This window comes from Perca flavescens, unplaced genomic scaffold (genome assembly GCF_004354835.1).
Source record: "Perca flavescens isolate YP-PL-M2 unplaced genomic scaffold, PFLA_1.0 EPR50_1.1_unplaced_scaf_16, whole genome shotgun sequence".
Taxonomy (NCBI): domain Eukaryota; kingdom Metazoa; phylum Chordata; class Actinopteri; order Perciformes; family Percidae; genus Perca; species Perca flavescens.
The window spans coordinates 114311-127467 of record NW_021166581.1 but is presented as its reverse complement, the minus strand read 5'-3'; the positions used below and the strand labels follow the sequence as shown (position 1 = coordinate 127467).

Genomic DNA, 13157 nt, shown 5'->3' with positions numbered 1-13157 from the left:
TTATTTTGTGTCTCTGGTGCTTCCACACACATACACACTTGGGAAAAAATCCATCCATGGTGTTTAGAGTGAGATACGGTTTCTGAATATGTCCTGCCTTCAGTCTCCTGGTGAGATGGTCAAAATCTGCACGGCTTTCCACGTCACTACGTCACTAGCCGAAAAGAGCTGGCTAGAGGGCTAACCGTTAGCATGCTAGCTCGTTCTCAATGGCAAAAAACACTGCTACAACACACACGAATTCACCCTAATCTACAAAATAAATTGTACAGAACTACTTCCATGTCCCTGTTCTGCAGGTATTCCACAACGTCTTTCATTTTCAACATAAAAAACTTTAGAGTATAAAGCGACTCACCCGAGCGTAGTCATGGTGACGATGGTGTACCAGAAGGAGGCCGGGATGGAGGTGAAGGTGGAGCCCTTGGTTCCCTTCTCGGCGTAGAACATGACGGTGGCGAAGATGATGATGGCCATGGTGAGGGAGAAGAGCAGGAAGCCCAGCTCCGAGGCGCAGCTTTTCAGCGTGTAGCCCAAAATCCTCAAACCCTGCGAGTGCCGCGAGAACTTGAAGATCCGGAAAACGCGGAAGACGCGCAGCGTCACGAACGCGCCGCTCACGTCCTCGTTCTCGGGCATCACCAGGCCGATGTAGTACGGCATGATGGCCACCACGTCAATCACAGACATCACCGAGCGCATGAACTTGCAGCGGCTCGGCGCCGCGAACAGACGCATCAGGTACTCAAAGGTGAAGATGAGCACGCAGGCCGTGTCCATGCAGAAGAACGCCAGCTGGTACTTCTCGCCGCAGGGGAGGTCTTTGACGCTGCCTTTGGGCGGCCGGCAGGGCACCGTCTCCACCTGTAGTGGAAGTTTTTTCTCGTTAGCAGCAGCAGTGCGTGTCAAAAAAACATCAGGATGAAACGAATAAAGACTATTTGAGAACAGGGTTCAAAATTAGCACCAAGTACCAGCCAAATGCTGGTAAAATATGCAAGTGGCTGGTACATATGGTACATTTGCTTCACTCACCAGCCAAAAAAACAATGGTAATACAGTACAGGCCAAAAGTTTGGACACACCTTCTCATTCAATGCATTTCCTTTATTTTCATGACTATTGATAACTCTGCCAACCCTTGGTGTTCTCTCAATGAGCTTCATGAGGTAGTCACCTGAAATGGTTTTACCTTCACAGGTGTGCCTTGTCAAGGTTAATTAGTGGAGTTTTTCCCTTATTAATAAAAAAGCAAAGGGTGGCAACTTTGAAGAATCTAAAATATAAGACATGTTTTCAGTTATTTCACACTTTTTTGTTAAGTACATAATTCCATATGTGTTCATTCATAGTTTCTATGCTTTCGGTGAGAATCTACAATGTAAATAGTCATGAAAATAAAAAGGAAACGCATTGAATGAGAAGGTGTGTCCAAACTTTCGGCCTGTACTGTATGTTGAGTGGCTGGTAATATTTGAACATTCACTAGCATTTGCAAATGCAGGAAAACAATTTCACAGGTACCACGGCTTGAGATGATCTCCGATACCGCCTAAAACGCTGGTATCGGTATGGGGAAGTACTGGAGTTTATGCATCGATCTGATACCACGTAATAAAGCCCTGAAGAAACTCTACGTTACAGTAGTTTATTTAGGTTATTTTTCCGTTATATCAAACTGAGCCAGACCTACAACAAAGATAGAAATCATATCACATCCATACAGGGAGAGTAGTATACAGTTGTTAAAACATGATATGACACACTGGTATCGGATCGGTACTCTGTATTGGCCAATACGCAGGTTCAGGTATCGGAATCGGTATCAGGAAGCAAAAAATGGCATCGGGCCATCTCTAGCCACGGCACAATCTGAAAGAATCTTCGCCTAAACTAAAGTTCAGCGCATCTTTATAGTAGAAAACACAGTTAAAGTCATCCCTTCTTCAGGATATGACAAACAGTTGCATAAACATCATAATCAGTCAAAACATTTTATAACCTTCTCTTCTGCTCCTGTTCCTAACGCTAGTCACAACACCTGCTAATCTCAGCTGCCAGGGAACAGGAAGGATGCATCTTAAGGTACACAGTTCACACTTGTTTATGGCCCATTTCACCCTTTATCTTAGCCTGACAAGCCAGCGCCACATCCAGATGTTGAGGTCTGGGAACTCACCATTGGCTGGGCTCAATCCGAGGGGCGGGATAAACGGTTGTCTTTCAAATTCCCCTCTGCACGCGATAGGATAGCACTACAACCAATCTGAGCAACGAAGAAGGTAGAGAAGCTAGTTGATAGATTAAACTTTAAACTGCGAACACATCTTACTTTTTTAAGAATGACTTTAGTGCCGTTCTTTGTTCTTTTCTCAAAGAAAAGCTGAACTCCAAGTCTTCCAGAAGACCTCTGTTCACCAGCAGCAGCCATAAGCCCCGCCCACCGGCTCTATACACAAAGTGATTGGCCTGATTAGAGTTTGGTTTTTCCAGCTCGCAAACCAACGAAGAGTGCCTAGATCCCCCCTGGCTGCAAAATAAATTTGCTACCACTAGGGGGCGTCTAGATTTCTAGGCTACCCTTATCTGCCAAAACTAAAATAGAAGAGAGACGGAGGTCCTGGGAAAAGTAACTTCAAATGGACGCCAAGGTTTGCGATTTCAGCTGATCTACTTGGAGACTTTTAGTCGGACACAGAATGAAGGAATTCTAAAGGAAATCAGGTATAATATTAAAACAATCATGGTAAAATAAAACGTTGCCATTACACACCACGTTGGCGATGACCGAGACCGCGATGAAGAAGCCCGTGACGTAGTAGAAGACCAGCGCCATGGTGGAGGTGTGGGGGTTCTCGAAGGCTCGCCACAGGCGCTCCCGGGACGTGCTGTGGGGGGGCAGAGGGGCGTCCATCGCCTCGTTGGCCTCGGTGTCCTCCGCCAGACGCTCCTGGTTCTCCTTCTTCCGGTCGCGGTATTCCTTTACGGAGACAGCGAGAGGAAAGACTTAGACTAGGGCTGTGTTCGATTGAAGAAATTCTTAGTCGACTAAACACTCATTCAATCATATCGACTAATCGATTGGTTGATTTAATCTACAGATCTGTAAATCTGAGTTTCTCCGCAAAGAGTCGTGCAAAAGGATGCGTATATTGAATAAGATAATGCCTCCTTTGCATATTTAAACACAACATTTCAGAAAACGTGTAATACAACAAATAATTGCCATAATGAAAGTAATCAAAGTAGGTTTCACGGTGATATCGATTATTAGGTAAAATGTCAACTCTTGGGTTTACCAGAGATGTGCTCGTACGTTTCTTGGAAATAAGTCATTCAGCATGAAAAAAGCATAAAACATGACTAATCGACTAAAAAAAAATCTAAGTTTACTAAGACCAAAACGACCTATTAGTCGACTAATTGACTAAGAGGGAGCAGCCCTAACTTAGACTTAGACTTCTCTTTATTGATCCTTTTGGGATTTCCAGCAGCAGATTCTAGCAGGTACCAAACACTCTTTAAATAAAGAGGTATACAAAAATACAGTATAGAAAAGATTACAGTATAAGAATAACAATAAACTTTTAGCTAAATATCTTTACAAAAAGTAAACAAACAGTAAACAATTAGTAGACAACATCAGACGAGTTATTCGTCACAATTCATCAAAGTTAGAGGTGATAAATCTAGGGCTGCACGATAGGAGGAAAACACGCGTTTATGTAGTTGAATATGGCGATAACGATATAATGTAATCAGATATTACAGTTCTCAGTCCTGCTGCTTTCAGTATTTTGCTGAAATACAACAAACTGCTTGTTGCTGCACAAAAAAGATCTATCCATATGTATCCATCCATCCATCCATCCATCTACCCATTGATCCATCCATCCATTCATCTACCCATCCATCCATATACCCATACATCCATCCATCCATCTAACTATCCATCCATCCATCTACCCATCCATCCATTCATCTACCCATCCACCCATCCATCCATCCACCGACCCATCCATCCATCCATCTACCCATCCATCCATCTACCTATCCACCCATCCATCCATCCATCCATCTACTCATCCATCCATCCATCTACCCATCCATCCACCTACCCATCCATCCATCCATCTACCCATCCATCCATCTAACTATCCACCCATCCACCCATCTACCCATCCATTCATCCATCCATCTACCCATCTTTCCTCCATCTATTTATATACCCATCCATCCAACCATCCATCCATCTACCCATTCATCCATCCATCTACCCATCCATCCATCCATCTACCCATCCATCCATCTACCAATCTACTCATCCATCCATCCATCAATCATCCATCTATCCATCTACACATCTACCCATCCATCCATCATCCCTCTATCCATCTACCCATCCATCCATCCATCATCCATCTATCCATCTACCCATCCATCCATTAATCTACCATCCATCCATCCACCCATCTATCTACCTATCCATCCATCCATCTACCCATCCATTATTCCATCCATCCACCCATCTATTTACCTATCCATCCATCTACCCATCCATCCATCCATCCATCTATCCATCCATCTATCTACCTACCGATCTACCCATCCATCTACCCATCCATCTATCCATCCATCCACCCATCTATCTTCCTATCCATCCATCCATCTACCCATCCATCTACCCATCCACCCATCCATTCATCCATCCATCAGAGGGACTGAGGAAACAGCTATTCCACGAACTCCTGGCCAGTTCAGAGCTTGTGTTTGATGTTTTAAAACATGACTGGCCACCTCAGCGTGACTCATGGTTGGGTTTCTCCAAAAGTTGACTCAACTTTTCAGCTTTTCTCAGTTTCTGCCGGCCGATGCAATGCTTAACACCGGACAAACCTTCCTAATTTAACAAGTTGGCTTTGTGTCTTCAAGTCAATTTGAATATCTGGTAGTTTAGCATCAATAAAGCAATTATTAAATGAATAAATGAGACTCTGGCAGCAGCCAGCGGCCGCCACAGTGACTAATAAATCTGTCTAAATGGAAGTTAAATTCCTCCTTCAAACAGTTTGCCTCAAATCTGAGATGAAATTATATAATTTACTAGAGAAGAGAAGCAGCGGAATCTGTGAAATTACTGGAAGAATAAAAATAAAAAGCATGTGGAGTGTTTCTCGTGGGAAATTGTGGGCGAGTAAGAAAAAAAATAAGTAAAAAAAATCTTGAAATGAGAATCTCTCACAGTTGAATCAACATTGGTGTGTCTCCCAAAACACAGAAGCATTACCCGTTCATGAGTTATTGTATATCTGTTGAGGACAAAAATAGGATAAACAAGCTAATCAAGAGAGCTGGTTCAGTTACTGGAGGTTACTGTAGAGAAGAGGATTAGTTCAAAACTAAAAATTGTCCTGCTTTTTGAAGGCCATCCACTATACTATTTGTTCAAAGGACTCAGAAACTCTTTCAGTGAGCGATTCGTAATGCCTCGGTGCTCTAGTGAGCGCATGAGAAGGTCTTTTGTTCCCGCAGGGGTTAGATATTTGAACGAACACTGTTAACTGTTGGATATTATTCTTGTCTTTTATAGTGTTTGTTTTTTACATTCATGTATTGTGAAATTGAATTTTTCTTAAAATTGTGTCTCTTTATCAGGGTCTATTAGTCTCCTAATGCAGAATTATTTATTTATTTATATGTCAGTTGTGTATTGTATTCGATTGCTGTATGGTTGGTGGCAAACCAGTTTCTCTATCGGGATTAATACAATTTTTCAATTCAATTCAATTCAAAAGCTCTGAAGGAGAGGTGTTATCCAGCGAGTGCATTGAGGGAAATGTGTACGGCTCGTTAAAGAAATCACTTACTGAAACACGAAGGACGAAGCCAAAGAAACCAGGAGCGAGAAAAGAGCCAAATCAGAGATTGCCTGTGAGCTGCAGGTGTTTCAGCGCACTCATCGCTGAGTAATTATTGGTTAGTAACCCTCCTCAGCAGGGAGGCAGGGCAACAAAAACAGCGACAAGAGACAAACGTCAAAAAAGCTCATATCAATTGTTTTTGTCAGGGTTTCTACAAGTCAAATTTAAGACTTTTTACGACCGCTTTGAATGAAATTTAAGACCTTTATCACAACATCAATAAAAAGTCTGATGTCAGAGTGCGGAAATATGGTGGTGACGGTATGTCATGGAAAGTTCTTAGTGCGCTAGTAAAATCAATATGTAAAACCAAAAACAACGGGATCAAATGTATACAATGTAATTAAAGGCCCCATGACATGCTGCTTTTTGGATGCTGTTATATAGACCTTAGTGGTCCCCTAATACTGTATCTGAAGTCTCTTTTATATAGACCTTAGTGGTCCCCTAATACTGTATCTGAAGTCTCTTTTATATAGACCTTAGTGGTCCCCTAATACTGTATCTGAAGTCTCTTTTATATAGACCTTAGTGGTCCCCTAATACTGTATCTGAAGTCTCTTTTATATAGACCTTAGTGGTCCCCTAATACTGTATCTGAAGTCTCTTTTATATAGACCTTAGTGGTCTCCTAATACTGTATCTGAAGTCTCTTTTATATAGACCTTAGTGGTCCCCTAATACTGTATCTGAAGTCTCTTTTATATAGACCTTAGTGGTCCCCTAATACTGTATCTGAAGTCTCTTTTATATAGACCTTAGTGGTCCCCTAATACTGTATCTGAAGTCTCTTTTATATAGACCTTAGTGGTCCCCTAATACTCTATCTGAAGTCTCTTTCCTGAAATTCAGCCTTGATGCAGAATTACAGCCACTAAACATGAATGTTGGTGTTTGTGCCAACAGCAACAGAAACAGAGGAAGTGGATGTGTACCTCCATGCAGCAGTCTCCGATGATCTCCGGCACGATGCCGTAGAAGGCCAGCTCTTCGTCGAAGGCCTGGATGCACTCGTTTCGGGGGTAGTGGAGCTTCCCCGTGCGGTAAAAGTTCAGAATGTGGCGGAACATTTCGGGGTCTCGGTCGAAGAAGAATTCCTGCGTTTCCTCGTTGTAGAAAAACTCTTTCTCCGAAGAACCCAGCAGCGTCTCCGGATAGCGATCCAGAGTGTTCTTCCATGTCTGCAGAAAGACAACAGAATAAAATACATGATTTAGTTTCAGTTTACTGTCACAGAGCAGGGAAGAAAATAGAAAATATTCACATTTAACAAGCTGGCATCAAGGAATTTTTACTTATGTTTTTACTTATGTTTAATAAAAATGACTCAAACCTACAGAGTCCCTGTAGAGGGAGAATTGAGATGTGTAGATTCCTCCATCGCGTCTGTTATTTTATTTTTATTAAACCTTTATTTAACCCGGAAAGTCCCATTGAGATTAAAAACCTCTTTTTCAAGGGAGTCCTGGCCAAGAATCAGCAAAAGAGTTACAAACATACAATACAATTACATATACATTATGAAAAACAGTTACAAAGGATCGACTCGAGTGTTCTCAATCTGGACTTAAAACTGTTCAATGAAAGTAATTCAGTCAATTTCCATTCTTTTTGCAACATGTCCCATGTGTGGGGGGCTGAGTGAACAAAAGCCCTTTTTCCCAGTTCTGTACGGGCAAGTGGAACAGCGAGCAACAAAAGATCATTTGAACGCAAACAAAGATTAAAGTTATAGAAGGTATCGACAGCACATTCATTTTAAAAGAGGAACAGAGAACCGCGATAAAGGCATTTGTCGATCGGAAAGACGTTTTTGCCATCCTTCCTTCGGGACTTGGATTGGTTGTAGGTCTACCCATTGCTCTGATTGGTTGTAGGTCTATCTGTTGCTCTGATTGGTTGTAGGTCTATCTGTTGCTCTGATTGGTTGTAGGTCTATCTGTTGCTCTGATTGGTTGTAGGTCTATCTGTTGCTCTGATTGGTTGGAGGTCTATCCAATGAATGCAGAGGCATTTTCTTTTCTGGTTCGGTTGGAACACGCCCCATAATCACAGCCCAATGGAGCGGCACCAGACTCAGATTCTGACTAGAATCTGTGTAAGACCACGTCAGGCTACGAAGTTCTTGTAGAGACAATATAATCTGTTAGTCGGCAGCAAGATGCTCCCGGTGTGGTACCTGGTCGGAGGACGGAACAAAACCGGAACGCAGCGTAGACGCAACCGGTGGAAACTCGGGGTAAGGCTAGCAAAATGATGCTAACAAAATACTGCTAACGTTATGTGGCTATAGTTAATATTTCACATTCACAGCATGAAATCAGTCAACAGTTACTGTGTCATCTTTGAGTTTGTTGATGACCAGTGGTTTAGTCTATGTGATATGCGGATATTGGCAGCATACCCACTAAGTAAGCTTCAGGATCTCCATATACCCATTTAAAAATGCCCAATGAGACATAACAGCATACTTTGCATTGTAATTTTGATATATTTTGAATTGTCATCTGTGTTTTTTTTCTTCACATAGGCTAAATAAAGGGAGTTCCACCGTAAATTGGTTGGGAACTGGAGGGTCGCTGGCTCAAGTCCCAGTACAAACCAAAAGTACAGAGTGTGGACTGGTAGCTGGAGAGATGCCAGTCCACCTCCAGGTGCTCTTGAGCAAGGCACTGTACCCCCCCCCTCCCACACCAACCGCCCAGGGTGCTGGTCCAGCACTGGCAGCCCACGCACTCTGACCTCTCTCCATTTGTTTATGAATAGGTCCTGAGCATGTCTGTGTGTCAGGCCTGTGTGTAGTGATTTCTAACCAAAAAAAGATTGTAAATTGCAATTTCCCACTGGGATCAATAAACAGTATAAATTACTATTATTATTATTGTTATTGAAAGGGAAGTTTGGGGTCCCCTGCTCGAGCTGCTCCCCCCGCGACCCGACACCGGATAAGCGGACGAAGATGGATGGATTATTGTTATCGGAAAAGTCTTTGTGGGGGAGGACACCCAGATTCTGGCACGTAACTTTATAGAAAGTTGCAAGTTTCTTGTGCGCACCAGAAAGTATAAAAAAAATGAATAATCCCCCCCACGTCTCATTAAGGCAGAGGAGCCCAAATGCTTTCATTTGAAGGGCCAAAATGCAGACAGCCCACAGAGCCCATTTCATTTCTATATAAATTGCAGAACTTGCTGTTTTTGTTGCGGCATCAGCAGATTGTTTAAATACAGACATGATTTTATAAAAGATTAAAACCAAATATCACATTTGAGTCTTAAAGTGCCCATATTATGAAAATAAATCACTTTTTCTGGGATTTGGGGTGTTCTTTTGTGTCTCTGGTGCTTCCACACACATACAAACTTTTAAATAAATCCATCCATGGTGTTCTGAGTGAGATCTGGTTTCTGCATGTGTCCTGCCTTCAGTCTCCTGGTGAGCTGGTCAATATCTGCACGGCTTTCTACGTCGCTAGCCAAAAACATTTGGTGTGTGCTAACCACTTTAGCTAATACCACATCAGCTAGCTGTTTCTCCAACTTCGGTCAGTACAAGGCAGGGTTAGCCGGGAGACTTCTTCTAAACCAGGGCGCACTTCACACTTAGCGTGGAATACCTGCAGAACAGGGACATGGAAGTAGTTCTATACAATTTATTTTTTAGATTAGGGTGAATTTGTGTGTTGTAGCAGTGTTTTGCCACTGAGAACGAGTTGGCTAACCGCTAGCTTCTAGCTAGTAGTCCTTACCTAGCTACTGTCAGGGCCCTCATACTCTGCTTCTGACTGGCTAGTAGTCCTTACCTAGGTACTGTCAGGGCCCTCATACTCTGCTTCTGACTGGCTAGTAGTCCTTACCTAGGTACTGTCAGGGCCCTCATACTCTGCTACTGACTGGCTAGTAGTCCTTACCTAGGTACTGTCAGGACACGCCCTCATACTCTGCTTCTGACTGGCTAGTAGTCCTTACCTAGGTACTGTCAGGGCCCTCATACTCTGCTTCTGACTGGCTAGTAGTCCTTACCTAGGTACTGTCAGGGCCCTCATACTCTGCTTCTGACTGGCTAGTAGTCCTTACCTAGCTACTGTCAGGGCACGCCCTCATACTCTGCTTCTGACTGGCTAGTAGTCCTCACCTAGGTACTGTCAGGGCCCTCATACTCTGCTTCTGACTGGCTAGTAGTCCTTACCTAGGTACTGTCAGGGCACGCCCTCATACTCTGCTTCTGACTGGCTAGTAGTCCTTATCTAGGTACTGTAAAATTAAACCATGTAATGCTATTCTTATACAACCTCTAAATTATACAATTATGAACCTGAAAATGAGCATAATATGAGCACTTTAAGTCGAACGCCTTTAACTGGATCATATATTGTTCTCTTAGCTCTCTCCATGGGAGACGGGAGCATTGAACCGCCACTAACTGATAACTAACTAGTTTTATGCTCAGATGTTTTTTTATACATAAAAGATGATTTCTTTTATATTAATATCACCAGAACTTCAAGCTGCTGCTCTTTGTTTTGAAGCATTAAACAAAGTCACACTTTCTTCATGTTCTGCCGCCGCAGCAGAAACTTCTCTGCAGCTGCTGGACGCCTGAAAGCCACACAAATCTATTTTTGGTCCGCAGAACCATTTTGTTATTATTTCAGCCCAAATGCACATTGATGAGACGGTCAGTATTTACAACTTCCTGCCTTCAGCAGGGCTGCAGAACAGCAGCAGCAACGTGAATCTGTGGAAGTACAAGACTTGGTCGTGATCGTATTTCTGAACACTCTGACAGGTAATTAAAACGTGTAACTTCTAGTTATAACTTATACGTTTCTGCTTTATTAAAATGCACAAGACTGCATCCGCAACAAGTTAAGAAGTTTACTACAAGTCCCAGAAAGCATTGCTGTTGCCAGGCCTACACATACACACACGCACACACACACAAACAGACAGAGACACACACACACACACACACACACAGCACTTGGTAGCACTTGGTCACTGCTGTTGGGTTAGGGTCACTGCTGTTGGGTTAGGGTCACTACTGTTGGGTTAGGGTCACTACTGTTGAGTTAGGGTCACTGCTGTTGGGTTAGGGTCACTGCTGTTGGGTTAGGGTCACTGCTGTTGGGTTAGGGTCATTGCTGTTGAGTTAGGGTCACTACTGTTGAGTTAGGGTCACTGCTGTTGAGTTAGGGTCACTACTGTTGGGTTAGGGTCACTGCTGTTGGGTTAGGGTCACTGCTGTTGGGTTAGGGTCACTGCTGTTGGGTTAGGGTCACTGCTGTTGGGTTAGGGTCACTATTGTTGGGTTAGGGTCACTGCTGTTGGGTTAGGGTCACTGCTGTTGGGTTAGGGTCACTACTGTTGGGTTAGGGTCACTGCTGTTGGGTTAGGGTCACTGCTGTTGGGTTAGGGTCACTGCTGTTGGGTTAGGGTCACTAATGTTGGGTTAGGGTCACTGCTGTTGGGTTAGGGTCACTGCTGTTGGGTTAGGGTCACTACTGTTGGTTTAGGGTCACTGCTGTTGGGTTAGGGTCACTGCTGTTGGGTTAGGGTCACTGCTGTTGGGTTAGGGTCACTAATGTTGGGTTAGGGTCACTGCTGTTGGGTTAGGGTCACTGCTGTTGGGTTAGGGTCACTGCTGCTGTCGGAAAAAGAACACAGACATGAATAAAGGTTCCCGGCGTTTACTTAAAACTGGTAAAACTCGTGGTGCATTCACAGTTATTGTAAAATACCCTTTTCTCAACTGTTTTTGTCGTTTAACAGCAATTTACTGGTGAAAGAAGCTATTGTTAAAAGTGATTATTATTACATTTTTAATAAATAATTTAAATTCACCCCTTTTTTTGCGCTGATCTGAAAATGTATCCGATTTGTGACTCATAACTGTGATCCGATCCAACTGTGAGTTTTGTGATCTGTTGCACCCCTATACAAAACCATTCCAAATAATCAAAGTGATGTAAGGCAAAACAGGTTATTGAACTCATGTCAATTCCTGATGATTCATATGAGATAAAGGAATGAAGTAATGCATAAATCATGAATTAATTCATGCATTAATTCATGCAGTATTTCGTAATTAATATACCCTTCCCGTAAAGTGTTACCATAACTTTAATTTAAGCCTGTGGCAGCAGTTCCAAATAATTCATTTAGTGCCATGCAATGAAAAATACCTTTTCACAAGTTCAGTGGGTGCATTTAATTCTGAAAAATAAAGTTGGTCCCACACAAAATTCACGCAATGTCTTTTAATATTATTTCTAAGATATGTAGGCTACATACCAAGAAAAGTCATGAATATTAACTGCGATACCCCATTATGTTGTGAGCAGTAGGCCTATGTGTGCTGTTGGCAAAATTGTGTCTAATCTGTCTGTCTATGTGTGAACTGGGCTGGCACACGTTCACGTTAAAAAGCATGTTCGTGCACGAGCACTACTGTCACTCCCAAAGTGTCCCGGGTTTAGTTCTGGGAAATCTGGCCACCCTAGTCAAACTGCAGATTCAAAGAGACGCTGTGTTATTCGCTTCATATATCACCGGCCAAATTGGCTTGTAACTTGAAAAATGCTACCGGCAAAATTAATTTTTTACCACCATTTGGCAGCTGCTAATTAAAAGCCCAGATGACTCTGATGACTCTGATAACATGACTCTGATGACTCTGATGACTCTGATGACTCTGATAACTCTGATGACTCTGATGACTCTGATGACTCTGATAACATGACTCTGATGACTCTGATGACTCTGATGACTCTGATAACATGACTCTGATGACTCTGATAACATGACTCTGATGACTCTGATGACTCTGATGACTCTGATGACTCTGATGACTCCGATGACTCTGAGCACCCACCTGAAAGCGGACGCCGCTGACGTTGACGTACAGGATCTCGTCTGATTTGGAGGTCTTGTCCACGGGAGGTTTGGGCATCGTCTTCTTGGCCAACGGCAACCATCCCACCGCTGCTGCCCGTGCAAACGGCAGCCACGTGGCCACACCGGCCGCCATCTTGCATCAGCACGTCACACCTGTGGAGACGAGATCGGTCCTTTGGAGAACCTGAGAGGAAATTAGGAAGCTAAATCCTCACTTCTTTAGGTGGGTGGACATGTTAGCAAGGGAGGGAGAGGAAGGGGGGAGGAAGGGTGGAGGGAAGGGGTTAGATGACAGTTAGGTGTCAAGCCATGAAAGAACTGCTGCGAAGGGGCGAGAAAG

The 13157-nt window shown here is 43.2% G+C and overlaps 1 protein-coding gene across 1 annotated transcript; it reads right to left on the bottom strand.

Moving 5' to 3' along the window:
• Positions 1-354: 354 nt before the first annotated feature.
• On the bottom strand, positions 355-12950 carry LOC114551554 (potassium voltage-gated channel subfamily D member 1). Its single transcript, XM_028572583.1, has 4 exons — positions 12795-12950; positions 6857-7102; positions 2774-2980; positions 355-864 (listed from the first exon to the last, which is right to left on the bottom strand). The coding sequence occupies exons 1-4, from the start codon at positions 12948-12950 to the stop codon at positions 355-357; spliced, it is 1119 nt and encodes a 372-aa protein (XP_028428384.1).
• Positions 12951-13157: the final 207 nt, after the last annotated feature.